The 16,275-nt window shown below is 49.6% G+C and overlaps 1 protein-coding gene across 1 annotated transcript in view; it reads left to right on the forward strand.

Moving 5' to 3' along the window:
• The first annotated feature begins 5,114 nt into the window (after positions 1 to 5,114).
• AR (androgen receptor) overlaps positions 5,115 to 16,275 on the forward strand; it is a 60,095-nt gene continuing 48,934 nt past the window's right edge. Inside the window, exon 1 of the mRNA XM_082771216.1 lies at positions 5,115 to 6,312. Coding sequence (XP_082627342.1) covers positions 5,258 to 6,312 — 1,055 coding nt within the window. The 5' untranslated portion in view covers positions 5,115 to 5,257. The remainder of the gene's footprint in view (positions 6,313 to 16,275) is intronic.

Raw genomic sequence — 16,275 nt, forward strand, 5'->3', positions numbered from 1 at the left:
CTTGAGTAGTGACTTTCTCCAAGCAAATGACCAAAATTTCTTTATGATTCTGGGAGCAAGTATGGAGAATAATATTATGCTTTCATGTTTAATTTAACTTTTTATAGAGTATATTAAGTTCAGACATAAATCTAGGTTCTCAAGTTTAAAATATTTTTAATCAATATGAATTTTGTTTACATCAAGAAAATGCTAATAGAAGAAAGGAAAAGGTGATGTTTCTCTTAGCGTTATTTTATGCACTTTACGTACTTTATTTTTGAAATGTTTCATTTATTTCTACGTCTTTACTCCCCTCCCTCACTGCAAAAGTTCACATCTCTCCATGACATGTATTGTCATGTGACATTACTCAGGTTTTGAATAACAAAACAGGCTAATAGTTGTGCCTCCTCATAACCAAACAGAAACCGAAATGGAGACAGTGAATTTTTAAAGTGCCCCCAGTTTGAGAGGAAAGCCTTGCCAAGGTAGCTGGTGTACCTCTGAGATCTTCTGCAGTGCTGACAGGCAGCAGGCTTTTGTTGGACCACACAGACAAGCATCTCGGCGATGTCTGCATATACAGCACACAGAAAAGATGCTACTAGCTCCCCACTAGAGCCACTGGGGGTAACGCTTTGGTAATGTCTCCCTTCCTTCCCACTTCTTCACTTAGCACAAAGCTGTGACAACCTAAATGAACATATGCTACCATATGTTCAGATAAACCCATCATGTTGGATTTCTCAAGTCATTATTTTGCAATAGAAATAATGCTTCAGTTACAATTAAACTGATTTGAGAAAAAATGTATATATATATTTTTCACTCTGCTATTTTTCTATCTAAACCACGTATTGGCTGGTTAGAAAAACAAGTAACTAAGGAAAGATTGCAGATCTTGTCTCAGCTCTGCTCTATAAAAACCATTGAGTGCCTGTATGTCTCACAAAGGATATTTATCCAATTTAAACTGCAGTACTTTTAGATGTACATGTCCACCCCAATTACTTATTCTAAGTTATTTTGCATCACAGAAAGTAATTAATTATAATTCTTAAACTCAGATTTAATTCATAGAACAAAATACCACCAGTATATTAAAAATAACACTTTGGTATTTGTGAGACTGTAAAGCCAAACAAAATGCTCTTCCAGCCCACCATAATGTGTTAGCAATATAATGCAGGAAAATGAATAAATACCTTAGCCTCAAGCACTATGACAGCCACACAAAGGGTCCAAGTGAACAATCCATAACGTGTTTTTTTAATTTCTTTCTACTTAAAAATATAGACTCACTTAAGAGACAGGCACTTTTCTGAAAAATACATAGGATCATACTGCTGCTCGTTTTTTAACTTATTTGATAATCAAAAATAAAGCTTAGCTTACATACAGAAAAAATATACATTTATATAGATTTTCCATAAACTGTGTCCATTTTACTATGTTAAAATAGAGCTTTCAGAATTTAAGATGTAAACGGATATTGTGGCTGACTGCTAAACTACGGAAAGTAATTTTATGGAAAGATTTAATGAAAATTGTAAAAGAACTTTGAAATGCTGAAGGCTTACATTTTAAGAAGATTGTAACTGCAAATAAAATGCTGTCTATGCATTGTAAATGCAATAGCAGTTCAATTGTTTCTCTTTCAGACAAGACTAATGATTAAAATACATGAAGCCTTTAAAAAATACAGTTCACAGTCATACACGTACACACCCAGAAAGCCCATTAGATGTTAATAATTCTAAAAAGAAACATGTGAATATCAGGAAAATAAGGTGCTCGCAAGATACCTTTTCAGGAAATAAGAAAGGAAGAAAGGAAGGAAGGGGGGGTGGAGGAGAGAGAGAGAGAGAGAAAGAAAGGGAGGAAGAAAGTGAAAGAAAGAGGAAAGAGAAAAGAGAGAGAGACAGACAGAGCGGCTTCTTCAAATTTATGTGAAGGTCTAATCACAAAACTGCCTCTAAAATAATTAATCTTAACCAAATAGACAGTAAGTCAAAACTAAGATGTTGGCTCTGTAAACTGAGAAGGACATAAAGCATTTTGCAGTCTTCCTTTATGCACGTCTGTTGTGATTAACATCTTGCAAACCCAGGCAGCAAACCTCAGACTGGATGAAAATACATGCATCTGCGGAGTTTGCAAAGACACAAGAAGCCGGGAGAACACCATGAGCAACAGGGCAAATACTAACCCAAAAAGCAGAAAGCCAGGAAAACACATGCAAAGGCACAAATATATCCAAGCCCGTACAGAAAAGCTTACTTCAGTATAAAAAGTCTCACTTCTACCTAGGTCTTCATAGCCCTTGGTGTTCTCAGTGCGTACAGACTGAAGCTATTTCCTTCTTGGTGGGCACGGTGGTGTCAAACGCAGTTCTCACACGGCTTATTGAAATCACACATGCGAAAAGTCCGCTCTTGGTCTAAAACACAAAACCAGCTGTTTCTTAAGCAATGTTATGCCACATCTCTGAGCCTCAGCTTTCTTCAATACATTTCTTGATACTAATCATGTGAATCCTTCCCTCGTTGTCTTCCAGAGTCTGTATATTTTACTCCAGAGGCTTGAAAACTATTTGACGCTGAAAGAGCAAAGACACTGGAATCCACATCCACTTGGCAGGTATCTGCATGGATTTGTGGCAACAGCAAATCTTTCAGAACAGTGGCTTTTTTTTTTTTTCTTTTTCTTTTTTTTTTTTTCCCCTATCCTTTACAGGGGATACCATCATAAGAATGGTTGTTACTCCTGCTTATTTGCCATCATTTCTGAAGTGCTGAGCAGCTTTCCAATAACTCTAGGCCTTTATTACTGTGTAGCTGTTACAAAGGGTAAGTTCATGCACTCATCTGCATAAAAGAGGAAAAAAAAAAAAGTTCTTTGAACTATTGGTACTAATCTTTCAGAAAATCCAACTAAAGCTTTATACCAGCTTTTTGAAAGAATGCATATAGGCTTATTTGTGCAGGAAAACACTTCTCTCACAAGCCTACCCATGAAAACGTATCTTACATGCGGGTTTTTTCCCACATGGGTACCCGAAAAACAGCTTGTAGCACAGCTGACACTCAGCCATATGAAATTCCCCTTGGGTCTACTGGTTCCTTTGCATCCATCTGGAAGACCTCTGATCCCATCCCGTGGCATTACCTTTCCTCATACCTTCAGCTGCAGTTTTTTGTTAGTTGCAGAGCCAAGCAATGCATGAGTCACCGGGCTGGAGGTTCTGGGCCACGTCTCAAGCCCAGCAGGCTGACGAGCCCACGTGAAGCTCGAGCTGGGCCCGTCTCCAGTGATCCAGGTGGGACCGCTGAGATCTACATGTTTAAATACACGCTGTGCCCATATTTTACAGCATCTCCCTCTATTTCTATGTTTTGAGGTTTCGGCTGTGTTTCTTTGTTATTTGAAGGGTTATACTGGTTGTTCGGTGTTTCATCCATACTGTAAGGCTGTAAAGAGGCTTCAGCAGGGGCAGCTGGGCAGAGGCCTGGGCCCAGCCCTGCTGCTGCAGGCACGGGGAGCAGTGGGGGGCCTGAACTGATGCCATCATCACCTCAGACACTGAGGGGTTGCCTCCTCCATCTACTTTGCTCACAGGAGGCAGGGTGTGCTTACCACTCAGTCAGTATGGAGGTCATTGCCAAATTTTGCTTGGCTATAACTCTTTTTTTTTTTTTTTTTCCCTACTATCTTCCATGGCTTGTAAAAATGCTTTTAAAAGACTGAACATGATTCTTCATTCTCCCAACTGTCTCCACTTCTCCATTTTCTCCATTTGCAACAAATCATTACTATTCTCCCTCTGTCTCCAAAGAAGTTGAAATTAATGGGCTTATTTCAATGTATGTCAGATGAGTATAGTTCCATTATAAGGTTGCCTGGGAATGGTGCCTACCAGAAAAAAAGTTGCTTTAGGATTGTTATTACAGTGCCAGTAAGGGGAGCTCAAGTCTTGTTTACAGTAGGTCCTACACTAACTATGTCTGCTAGCTCTTTGGTCTGTTTTAAGACTTTGTGTGAGAGCGGAGCACCTGCTGTCACTTGCTGGTGGATGTGGAGATTGTTCCAAAACGCGGAGCAGAGGAAGGTGGGGGCAAACCCTTTGCTACTTGCGGACTGCAGCACAACAGGCCATTCCGTTTCTTGGTGAAACCAAGGACCTGGGCCTTTGCGCTTTATTTATTTATTTTTTATGTATTTATTTTTATAATTGTTTAGGTGAAAAGTGTGCAAGTACTGAAGTTGAAAAGACCACCTTAGTACAGCCCGCCTGGAATAAGTTTTGATCCCCATGCCAGTGCCCAAGGAGAGCGAATGCCTCTTTTCCTGAGTTCCCCCCAGCCGCGGGGATTCCTCTAGGTGAACCTCAGCCGTAGGAAAGCCCAGGTCGAAAGGGACCTCGGCGATCGTCCCGTAAAACCCGAGCCTGGGCAAGGCGCTCTAACCAGCACCCTGCCCAGCCGAACCCCGGCATCCTCCAGCGTCGGAGCGCGGGCGGCCGGGGCCGGGGGCAGCGGGGCAGGACCGGGCGGCAGCGGGGGGCGAGAGCGGCGGCGGGGCTGCCGCTGCCCCCCCTCGCCCTCTCCGCTCCGCCCCGGCCGTGCCGCGCCGCGGGGCGCTCGCCCGGGGGCTGCGGCGGCGGCGACCCCGATCCGCCCGCGGGGGCCAGGGCCGGGGGCGGCGAGGCGCCGAGCCCAGACACCGCGGCGAAGGCGGGCGGCGGCGCTGCGGCTCCGCGGGGCTCGGGCTCGCCGCCCCCGCCGCCCGCCGGGGAGCGGGGGGCCGGGCCGGGCAGGCCACGGCGGGCGCCGCGTCCCTCCGCGGCGAGAGTTACCGGATTAATCATTGCAGAGACCCTGGGCCGAATTCGCGGCGTGGGGCGGTCTCCCTCGCTGCACCTCCTCTCCTCCGCAAGCCAGCCTCTCGCTCCCGCTCTCCCCGAGCCGCGGATCAAAAAGAGCAAAAGCAGCCAGCCGCGGCAGTCGGCGGCGGGGCTCGGGGCCGCGCACCTGCCCGCTCCGCCCGGCCCCAACTTTCGCCGCCTGTTGCGGGCGCCGAGCATCCCGCCCGCCGCGCTCCCCGCCCCGCGCCCGCCGCTCCGCCGGGGATGGCAGCGGCGGGGCAGAGCCGCCGCTAGCCGGGGCCGCGGCTGGCCGCCCGGGGGCCGCCGCTCGGGCTCGGGCTCGGGCTCGGGCTCGGGCTCGGGGTCGCCGTCGTCCCCCCCCGCCTCGCCGCCGCCCGGAGCGCCGCGGGCATGGAGGTGCAGCTGGGGATCGGGCGCGTGTACCCGCGGCCGGCGGGCCGGACCTTCCGCGGGGCTTTCCAGAGCTTCTTCCAGAGCGTCTGCGAGGCGTTCCAGGCGCCGGGCGCCGCCGCGCCACGGGAAGAGCCGGGCACCAGCCACCAGGCACCGGCGTGCGCCGCCGGCCCGCCGAGCCCCCGGCCGCCGCCGGCCGTCTCGCCCGCCTTCATGCCGCTGCCGGAGCCCCGCGGGGCCGCCAAGGCGCTGCCGACCGCCCGCCCGGCCATGGGCTCGCCCTTCCCGTGCGCCGGCGACCTGAAGGAGCTGCTGGGCGAGGCGGGCGCGCTGCCGCCGCTGCTGCCGCCCGAGGCCGAGCCGGCGGCCGGCCGCGCCGAGCCGGCGCCCAAGGAGGACTTTCTGGGCGACAGCGCCAAGGAGCTCTGCAAAGCCGTGTCCGCCTCCATGGGCCTGGCCGTGGAGGCGCTGGAGGCGCCCGGCGAGCTGCTGCCCCGCGAGGACTGCATGTTCGCCCTGCCCGGGGGGCCGCCCCGCGCCCCGCGCCCCGCCGCCAAAGACCCTCCGGAGCCGCCGCCCGCCCCGGCCGCCTTCAAGGGCGGCGGCGGCGAGCCCGGCTTGGCCGTCGACGTGCCCGCCGGGCTGGCCCTGTACCGCGGCTCTCCGGCGCCCGAGGAGCCGCCGGCGCTGCCGGGCCGCGACTGCTTCGCGCTGCCGCCGCCGCCCGCCCGCATCAAGCTGGAGAGCCCCCCGGAGCCCGCTCCTGGCGCCGCCTGGGGCGCGCCGTGCCGCTTCGGCGCCGAGCTGGCCCCGCCGGGCCCCGCGCCGCCCTGGCCGTCCTTCTTCGCCGACGAGGGGCAGCTGTACGGGCCGTGCTCCGAGCCGCCCGCCGGGCCCTTCGCCTGCGGCCGCGGGCCGCCCGCCGAGCCCGCCGACTTCCCCGCCGACGCCTGGTACCCGCTGGGGCGGCCGCCCTACGCCGCCCCCGCCGCCTGCATCAAGAGCGAGCTGGGGCCCTGGGCCGAGGGCTACGGCGGCTACGGCGACGCGCGGTGAGTACCGGCGGGCAGCCCCGCACCGCCCCGCAGCGCGCTCCCCGCCACCCGGCCCCGCCGCGCCCGCCGCCGCCGCCGAGGAGCGGGGAGCGCGGCGCCGCCGAGCGCCGGGCGAGCCCCGGAGCGGCTCCGGCTTCTCCCCGAGCCGAGCGGGCGGCGAGCGGGCTGCAGAAACGCGGCATGCGCCTCGCTGCTCCGCGCCGGGCACTGGCAGAAGATGCGGTTTAGGTAGAGCAGCACGGAAAAGGAGGAGCCGCTTAGGCGTGTGAGGAGAAGGGCTCGTGCAGAAGTAGTTTTCCGTGGTGGATTAGCCTCAGCAATCAGATCAGCGGTCTCTGGGAAATAGGTACGTGCAACCCGAAAGAGCGGGCGTGCGTTGCCACCCTTCACTGCAGCAGAGCGTTTTACTGTTTGAGAGAATCACTGCAGCTGGCAGAAACCGGGAGTGAGAAAAGGACTGCGAAAGGATTTCTTCTTGAATTTTTAAAAAGAAAACAAAACAAAAAACAGAAACAATGAGCTACCGGCTCAGATGTACCCCAGCCACAGGTGGTTGGTATGGCCTCAGTTTGGATTTGTATCTTTGGAGTTTCATACTTGCCTGCTCACTGTGTAGTGGGATCAAAGATTAAAACGGACAATTAGATTTTCCCTTTAAATTAGCACAGGACAAACACATCACACTTTTGCTTCTGGGCTTGTTTTGCTGCTCCGAAATGCTCGTGTTTTTATTTGGACAGTGCAGTATTTATCAGCTACACAATAATGGGTATTTTGTGTAGAAATGGCTCGGGGAAAAAAATGGATAAAAGCAAGGAAAGGTCAAAATGGGTCCAGCTGTGAATGCCATATCAGCGACAGGAGCTGTGTGTGCCCTGTGTGTGTTGCTGTTGGGTCTGGATAAATCTCTGCTCAATCCAGTACAAAGTTATCAGCAATGAGTAGAGTTGAAAAAGTTTTGCTATCCAAACACTATCGATTGATGATGCAGGTTTTAGAGAGCAGCAGACTGAGTTGGGAAGTTTTATTTGCCTGTGAAGCCCATACAGCAGCACTATGCATGGGTAAGGAATATTGTATTAAGGAAAACAGGACTGGGCTTATGTGCTGCTCAACGGGCAATCATGTGGGTTGGATCTGGGTAGCAGGTACATTTTGCCTGGGTCTTGCTGTAGAGATAAGTGCTGTCTCCCTTATTCCTGTGGGAAATACCGTACCCACCTCTTCCCGGCAGCGCAGCTCAGTTTGCCGTGTCCGTGTCCCCGTTTCCCCTGGAGCAGTCCCATGAGGCCAGCAGGCCTGCCTGAACTCAGCAGGCTTCAGCAAAAATCAATGGAGTACGAGCTCGTATAAGAGTTTCTAAAACACCATTACCTTGTCCTTTGGACTCCATTGCTCATACAGCATTGCATGGCTGCTGCAAGCGAGAGAGTGACAGTGTTTATATCCCTATTTGTGTTTGGCTGCAATTTAAAAATGTTATAAGGAAAGTGGAACACTTGTTTGTGGTCTGGCTAAAGCTGTACAGGTTACTCTCTGTCAGGTTTGCGTAGCATCCTAGCAAGATCTCCACTAACTTTAGAGTGTGCTGCCTATCGATCGTTGTTCACTGTGGCTTTCAATTTTGTCTTGGATTTACAACAATAGCGGTGCAATGAGCAGTCTCTGCTGCAGCTGAAGCTCAAATGGCAGCAGTTTATTTACCAGCATCTCAGAGAGCAGCAATTGTAAGGAAAGAGGGTTGTGGGAGCTAAGACATTTTATAGCAAAGCTCCCTCATGGAAGGACAGTCAACTGTGTCATGTATAGCCCTGCTAGCTTCCAAAGCTGCGTTTGGTTACAATCCTTCCCTACTTGGCATTGCACAAGGAAGTTTTACCTCTTAGCTATATGAAATGGAGTCTTTTAGCATTTTGTTGGGAGTAGGTGAAGGGCACTTCTGTTGGACTCATGACAGCTTTGCCAGCCTAAGGAGTTTTACACTTTAGATTTCCACATCTTCCTAATGCTGGCAGTGGCAGCTGCAGCCCAGTCTCCTCGGAAGACTTGCAAAGTCTGGATCAGGTATAGATAGTTCTGAAATAGACACCTTCCCCCATGTATGACACTAAAGCATGAACACGTTCTTTGTTTCTTAGCATATTTGGGGGCGGTTGTTTATATTTGCCCTTTATATAAAATACTAGGGATATGGTTTGGGGAGTTTTAGCTGACAAGTTCGCCTCCAAAGGCTTGAGAGAGGAGGGCTGGATTGCCTGAGCGACTGTTAGTGGAAAACAGCGTGTTGCTGTCGTGTCGGGCTGGGCTGCAGCACACGCAGGCTGTAAAGCAGGCGCTGGCAGGGACCGATGGCTCCCCGGCATTTCTCTGAAGCAGACAGGTCCAGTGTGACCAAACTAAGATGCTCTCTCCCTGGGAGTCCTCATCACCATTTTCTGGCATGGTCAATTGCCTGTGACCACAGGGCATGGTGGGAATACGGGACTGGGCTTGAGCAGCTGCTTCTGGGACTGGTCCTCAGCGTGGTGTGGGCTTAGATGCGTAATTGCTGCCTGCCCCCTTGGCTTGTGCAAGGGGAGGGATTTGCCTGTTTTTAGAGGCACTAAAACATTACATAGTAAGCAAAGTAGGAATTAACACATCTTGATTTAATGTAAAGCTTTTTACACAATGTACTTGGTGGTGCCAGTGGTGCTTACGTATCATTAACAAATTAATCCAAGCTTTTGTTCCACTGCAGCCTGGTAGCCATTTGTCTTTGTGCTCTATTGCATAATTATTACCAGCAGTCTATAAGGTGACTAAATAACCTGCTTTGAGAATGAGACATAGAATTGATATAATAAATTCAAGCTTACAGGGTCAAAGTGATTTTAAGATTAAAACACAGAAGCAAGGAAGTGTTTTAGTCCTGTTTGGATTAATCTAAAAAGAATACAAAGAGGGAACTATTACTGTGGTAATGGAAACAAAGGTGATAAATGAATTTAGGGGGTGATTGGCTCAGAAAATCTAGCTGTCCATGTAGTTTCCAATGCTTTCTAAACAGCATTTCCTGTTGCTACTATCTGTTTTGTATCCATGTGTTTATTAGTTACACCAACTTGTAGATTCCATTCTCTGGTTGAGTTGTGATCAGCGTGGGTAAGTGCCCCGTGTTTATGCATCATCTGGCGTAATGGCCAGGCGTTCTTTCTTGTGGCCAGCCATGTAATCATGATACCACTTACAGATAATACCTGTAAAAATGTCTGCCTGTTGAAGAAGGAGATAAGATTCTGATAACAAGATCAAGGGCAGCTTCTTAACCCCAGGAGATGAGCCCAGGCCGAGAGCCGTGCCCCTGCGCTGTGCCGCGCTGCTCGGCGGGCCGCCAGTAGCCTGCGCTGCGCCTGCTGCCTGCCAGGCTTCGGCTGCAGACCCTCAGCTCTTTGCTGGCAGAATGCAAAAGCTTTCGCAGAAGTGGGATTCACCCTCCCTTCTCCTGTTGCTAATATGACCTTTTTGCTCAGGGGAATGGCAGTATTATGTAAATATTTCTTTTGAAGACAAGCCGTGCGTGGAAGAATGCTGTTTCTGAAGCCTATCCCTCCGGCCAGCTTTGTAACGTACAGACAGTCCACAGCTGCCGGTACAGATCCCATGGACAGTGAACCTCGGGCAGCTGGGAAAATCACTGATGTGCTACAGCTTTGTTGATGGTTCCTGATAAAAGGAGAAGAAAAAGCATAAGAAAAACTCACCTTCCAATTCTTGCTTTTTCTTCTTTTGATGTACACATCGGGCACTTCTGTTACCAATTCTCTTGACTGGATTCAGGTTCTTCTTCTGTGGTGCCACTGAGGTCTTTGCCTCTTTCCTGAGAATTTGGACATCACGTTCTTTTGCTTAGGTGTGACGCACCGTCTCCAAACAGAGCACACTAGTGTTGTCTTCAGAGCACTCCATCTTCAACGTGAAATTCCCCTTTCTCAACTCTTTTGATTAGGTAATAAGGTTGATGTCTTGTTAGGTTTTCTTTTAAAAAACAGATTTCATAATTTTTCCTGATCACTTCCAAATTTTGAGCATGCCGTGGGTTACAGCTGGTACATACTTAATTCTCAGCACATTCATCCATGTTCTCATGTCATGTACCAGGACAGTTTGCATCGCTGTTAGCTTACTCATCAGGATTGACTGTGCATTAAATTAGTGCTAAGTGGCCTAGGTTGCAGCAGAGATCACAACAAATTTACAGGAGGAGAAAAAATTCCTACGAGACAACTGAGAAGTATCTTAAATTCTTCTAAGTTCTTGCCAAGCTGCCTTCAGTAATTGCTACGGCAGAAGGGAGGAAGGGATCACAAAGAGTTTCCTTGTCCCATCTCAAGAAGTGTCATAACTGAGAAAGTCTGTAATTTACTTTGAGACTGATAATTCTCGAGAGATTTTGATGTACGTGTTGCTTTCTACCCTTAAGAAACTTGATCCCACTGCAGAAGGACAGTTTGGGAGATGGAGGCATTTTCTGAGTGGGTTCACATTTGCTCCTGGTGACCTCCTGGGGGGAATTCCACCCAAACCCAGGCCTTCTTGGGCGCTGAGCGCGTGGCCAGGGTGGTGACACTGCCTGCCCAGGCCTGCAGCTCTCAGACGGGGCTCCCTGCCTTCAGCAGCTATGGGATCAGGCCGCTGTTTTGGAGCCCGTGTATCCGCAGGTTTTATAACTGTGCTGAGCTCTGGTGCAGCCAAGTTTTGTCTGGAGTTGCCAAACCAGTGTTCCACTTTGCCGTGCAAAATAGAGCCACATGAAGCGTGGCTGAGTCACTGGTAGTTTCTGGAGCAGGGGCAGGGCTGCTGCCTCAGATGTGCCATTGGCACTGGATTTCAAAGCTTTGTAAACAGAAAGCGGGACAAACATGGGTAGGCTCAATCTGAAGCTCAGGAGGAGTTGGAGCTGAGCTTCCCACAGGTTACAACATTAAGAGGCTGCTTTCATAAGTTCCCTACTGACAGACTTGCGATGGCTATTTTAAGCACAGAATAAAATGCCAATAGTTCACAAACAGCCAAGTGCTGTTTCTTGTTTAGAGAACTAGGGACTCATTTGAATGCGAATTGGCCTTTTACCAGGTTATGACAAGACACTCATCTGTCATGGTCTGAGTTAGGGTTGTGAAGTAAGTGACATATTGAGGCAGGGTAACTGGAGTAGCTGCAATGTAAGGCACTCTGCTCAAGCTGCATTCTTGCAGAACAACAGTAGGTGCAATGAATTTATCAGGGGGAGAGCAGCAGAGCTGAGCAGCGTCTGCTGGGTCACCCAGTACTGGTAACAAATCTATTACACCTCCATTTTCTTACTTCCAAGAGCTGCTATTTGAAGAATTATAATGTGTAACCAAAGCTCATTTGTTTTGCTCCATGCCTAGCTGGTTTATTTGCTTTCATTTCTGATGGTGTTGATTTATTTTGTCTTTTCCATGAATTAGTTTTCATTTCATTTGATAGATGAGATTATTCTTTTTCACGTCTAGTTAGCTAGACTCAACCTGCAGTGAGAGACTTTCTGTTTCCTTCTGAAGATGCCCAGAACCTCCCAGAAACCACTCAGACTGGACAGATCACAGTCCTTGTGTTAATGCACAGACTGAGCCCATGGAAAGAAAAAGGCATTGGTAGTTCCCATCCTCATCGATGTTTGTATTTGACACTGCAGAGGCCTGGGTGCAGTGCTGGAGCTTATGACAGTTCTGTCCTAGGAGCTGACACTGCCCTTTTCTTTGCTATTAAATTGCCACTTACATCTATGGCAGAGCATGAAAGAAAATAAACTGTTTCCAGTGTTCTTTGTTATCCAGTTTGCTTCTCCCACTCAATTTGTTTTGGTTCTGTTTTTTCCTTAGTATTTCCATTCTTTATACCAAGTTTCGTAATGTAGTCTCCCTCTTTCTCCCCCCCACCTCCATCCATCTCTGCCCTCCATCTCCCTCCTGTTCACGCACCCACTCGCCAGCTCTTCCCCATCCCTTCGCCAGGATCACCTGGGGAACAAGGCACGGTCTGCAGGCACATGTGGTGTATTTGTGTGGGACCTGCTGGTCTGTTCCTGGAATACAAAGCATCTATTGGCTTTTTCATCCACTCACTGCAAAAATGTTCAAGGGCAGACTTCCCTCCATTCTCTCTGTGCTTTCCCTCCTCTGTGCTTTCCCATCCTCTTCTCCCCATCTCTTGCATTTTTGAGCTCTTACATCCTCTGGAAATTGGTTCCAAAGTCTCATTCTTGATATGTACTGTGATTATTTTTTTCCAGTTTCTCTTAAGTGCATGATGCAATGAAAGGACAAGCTCTACATAGCAGTTGGCATAGACTACAGAGGCTGAAGAATTTAGAAAAATTGACCAAAGAAATAATACATAATAAGTTGTAAGAGCATTAATGGGTTTTAGTTAGAGAGGCATGTTGTGTACTCCATCCTGTATTTACCAAGAATTTTAGCACAGGAAGCAGTAAATGATTTGCCAATGACAGCTCCTCTCCTACTTGTACAGCTTTTGTATTTTTCTTCTGTTTACAGTATTCACTGGTATTTCTTTGTTACATGGATGCTGTGTAACAGATGCTAGCTGTGCTTTGCATCACTGTGTGTAGCTAGTCTATAGTGTAAACCATTGGTTTTCCTGTTAGAAGAACTTCATTACAGCCAAAGAGAGCTAGTTAAACATTGGCAGAGCCTTTGTGCTTTCTGCTGAGACTAGAAGGGCAATATATTTCATAATACTGGTTATGGGAGATGTTTGGTGGCACTCAAAGGAGCCTGTGGCTTTGCATGCTGCCATATCTGAAAGCCAGCCCCCCTGGAGAGTGGCTGCATGTCTGCTCATACATCTTGTTCTCATGCAGCAGGGACGGGGATCAGCCCCAGTGGAGCTGGTTCGGGGGCAGCGCTGTGCAAACAGAGCTGTGTTTTCTCGCCAATGACAGGGTGTCAGCAGCGTGGTCGTGTTCGGCATGGCCTGAGATAGAGCGTGGCGATGTGTCACCACGCTGCTGGAGGGGCAGCCGGCGTTGCAGAATGGGAGGTGGCAGCGCGGCCCCGCAGCAGCTGCCGCACCCGGGCTGCCCAGGCCACCAGCGGCACGGCTGCTGAGACGTCCCCAGGATGTGGCACCGAGCCGGCAATTCCTGGAAGTCTCTGCCTCAAGCCCTGGCTCCGGACTGATGGGGCATGGGACAGTCCTTGCAAGAAGTAAAACAAAAACACTGTATCAAAGCGCTGAATGCCATCTGCCGCCCCTCCAGATGATGCACTACTCCCGTCTCCTCCCTTCCTGATGACCCTCCAAGGCCGTGCCTAGTTTCAGGCAGGAAAAAACACTTTGCCCTATGTCCGTGTCAGGGTGGCACCTTTGAATCACGTGCTGTTAGGTGAAGAAAAATACAGACATGCAGTATTTTGAGAGCAAATATCAGATAGTTAAAGAAAAAAAAATGTAGTGGAAATGGGAGATGATGAGAATTCGGAGTCGATGTTTGGTGGGAATGGATGAGTCTCAGTCTGTGCTCTTGAACTGGAAGGAAAATGGGAAATGTTGCCATTTCTTGCAGCAATAAATAAAAAAATATCCTAAAATATTGATTTTTTTTGGTGGCCATATGGGAACAGTTTGTTTTGGTATGATGAGAGCAGCTTTGTTTCACAGAGTTAAAAATAATTTGTAATACAGAGTGGTAATTCTGTGGTTTGTATTTTTCTATCATTCATATTGTCATTACTGAATATTGTTCTAATTTTATTAACTGGTGATTTTCAAATGTTTGTGCTAATTTGCCATTTCTGTACTGGCAATTGTTACTCTGATTTGCTTTCAGTTTGTACTTGGTGTGCTTGCTGGTGGCAGTCGGCTGCGCTGCCGTAGCAGGCTGTTCAGTTTCAAATGGATACTTTCCTCTTGGGTTTGTAGCTGCAAAGTTGAATGTAATAGCAGTAACCTTATTATTTTATCATCCTGGGGATGATAACATTTAAAATTTAATCAAATGGGCATTTATCGAAAGAAAACTGTTCTGTGGGAAACTCTACTACTTCTAGTAAAAGCCACTTGTTCCTCTGAGCTCCTGGGGGAGATCCCCAAGGTCCATGCAGTGGTCGTATGGCTGACGGCTGAATGCAGGAAATAGGCAGAAAAATGGAGTTCCATCTTGCCCAGATGTTCAGCTTCGTACCCACGAGGGGGCTGCTCCCACTCGTGCGGGGCTGTGAGCCCGACCACGCAGCCGGGCTGCCCCAGGCCTGCAGCCGGGGGTGCCCCGCACTGGGGGCGGTTTGGGAGCACGGATCTGTGCGATTGTGCCAGGCTGGCAGGCGTGCCACGTGGCAGCCTCTGCCCCTCCTTCACACAGTTCCTCCAAACCCTCCTTTGTCCGCACAGGCATCTTGCCATGCGAGCTGGTAGCCTAATAAGCCTTGTAGCCTCCCCAGGCACCTCAGTGTTTTAAAGGAGGGTTTTAGTGTTTGGGGTGTTGAGTGATGATCTACGTTCCTTGAGAACTATACCTAGAACTATACTATTTTAATGTGTCCCCCCTGCGTTTCCCTGTTATGTTTTTGGGATGTTTGCAGTCCTAAAAGTGTTTTGTGAATGGAAAAAAAACACAGCACAGCGTCATAAGCCAGAAAGCAATGCCAAGCAAGAAACATCAGATGTACCCAGCTGCATGAAAGGCTTATGCAACATAGTCTTTTCCTCCTTTTGTTCATTTTTTTTTTTTTCAATTTAAAGTGAACTTTCTTTTTCTGAAAAAAAAACAAACAAACATGTAGGCAGCTGTAGAATTCCAGTTCTCTGCCATGGCATAGGTGTAGCAGAAGCAGCATCTTCACCACTTGGGCATCAGCTCCGTTTTGGGGGGCACCACCGCTCTGAGACAACAGGACGGAGAAGGAACTTCAGGCAGCATCGCCCATTGCTCCTCAGCTTTTCTGAAGTTTTCCCTTGGCATTGCTGCTGGCCTGAAGAATGTTTTCTGCAGAGAGGACTTTTGTACCAGAAACCTGCACAAAGCAAACATGGCAGAGTCATCCCAGACAGACGCACCAGCTGCTGTCAGCTGGGAGGAGGCCCCTTTTTTCTGGTGGCTGGGTGCCCCATCCAGCTGGTGACGTGGCGTGACGCAGAAGGCAGGGGCACCTTCCCTTTATCATTAGCTGAAATGCGAACATGAGCCAGAAGCGATCTCTCACCTTGGATGAACCCCTTTGTACACACCATTTCCATAGGCATTCAGCAAAGGTGAAGTTTTCTGCATGAGTATCAGATCCATTCCAGCACTTTCTTGTCCCCAGGAGAACCAGGAAGCAATGTGCACGAGAGGCTGATGTCCTCCCTCCCATTCGAGTTGGAGCAGCTGTGCCTGGGAAGCAACTGAGAAGCAGGGACGGGCAGGTTGTCTTTCAATACCTGGCCACTGCAGGCATTCCGTCCTGTCTCTGCCTCTGTTTTTCCGTGCTTTGACACTTACTGGATTGCAAACCGAACTGCGGTGTTTTGACTTCTTGTTGCTACCAGGGGTCAAGAGGCACCTCCAGCGTGCAGCCGGCTGCAGTGTGCTCAGCCTAGCAATGCGGCGGCACGGCGCTGGTAGCAGATGGCTGGCACCGTCTGTCCTAAGCCTGCTTCAGCCGGGTCGGATCCTCCTCCCTGCAGAGCTGGCACGGGATGGGGGATGCCTGGAGGGTCCTACCTGGCCACTTCACAGCATCACAGGCTTAGAGGAACCAGTAACCTGTGCAGAGCCCCACGGTGCACATGTGCTGTCACCGCTGCTCTTCTGCAGCCCCACAGGTGCCCTATGGCTGCGGTGCCCCCAGCTCATGGCTGGGGTGTGCATGGGGCTGGAGGTGCCACAGCACATCCCGCATCATCCACCAGTACACGTGTACAGGTCCTCACTGAAGCTTGTTTCCTCTGGCT

Source organism: Aythya marila (genome assembly GCF_965140915.1).
Source record: "Aythya marila genome assembly, chromosome: 13".
In the NCBI taxonomy this organism is placed as follows: Eukaryota; Metazoa; Chordata; class Aves; order Anseriformes; family Anatidae; genus Aythya; species Aythya marila.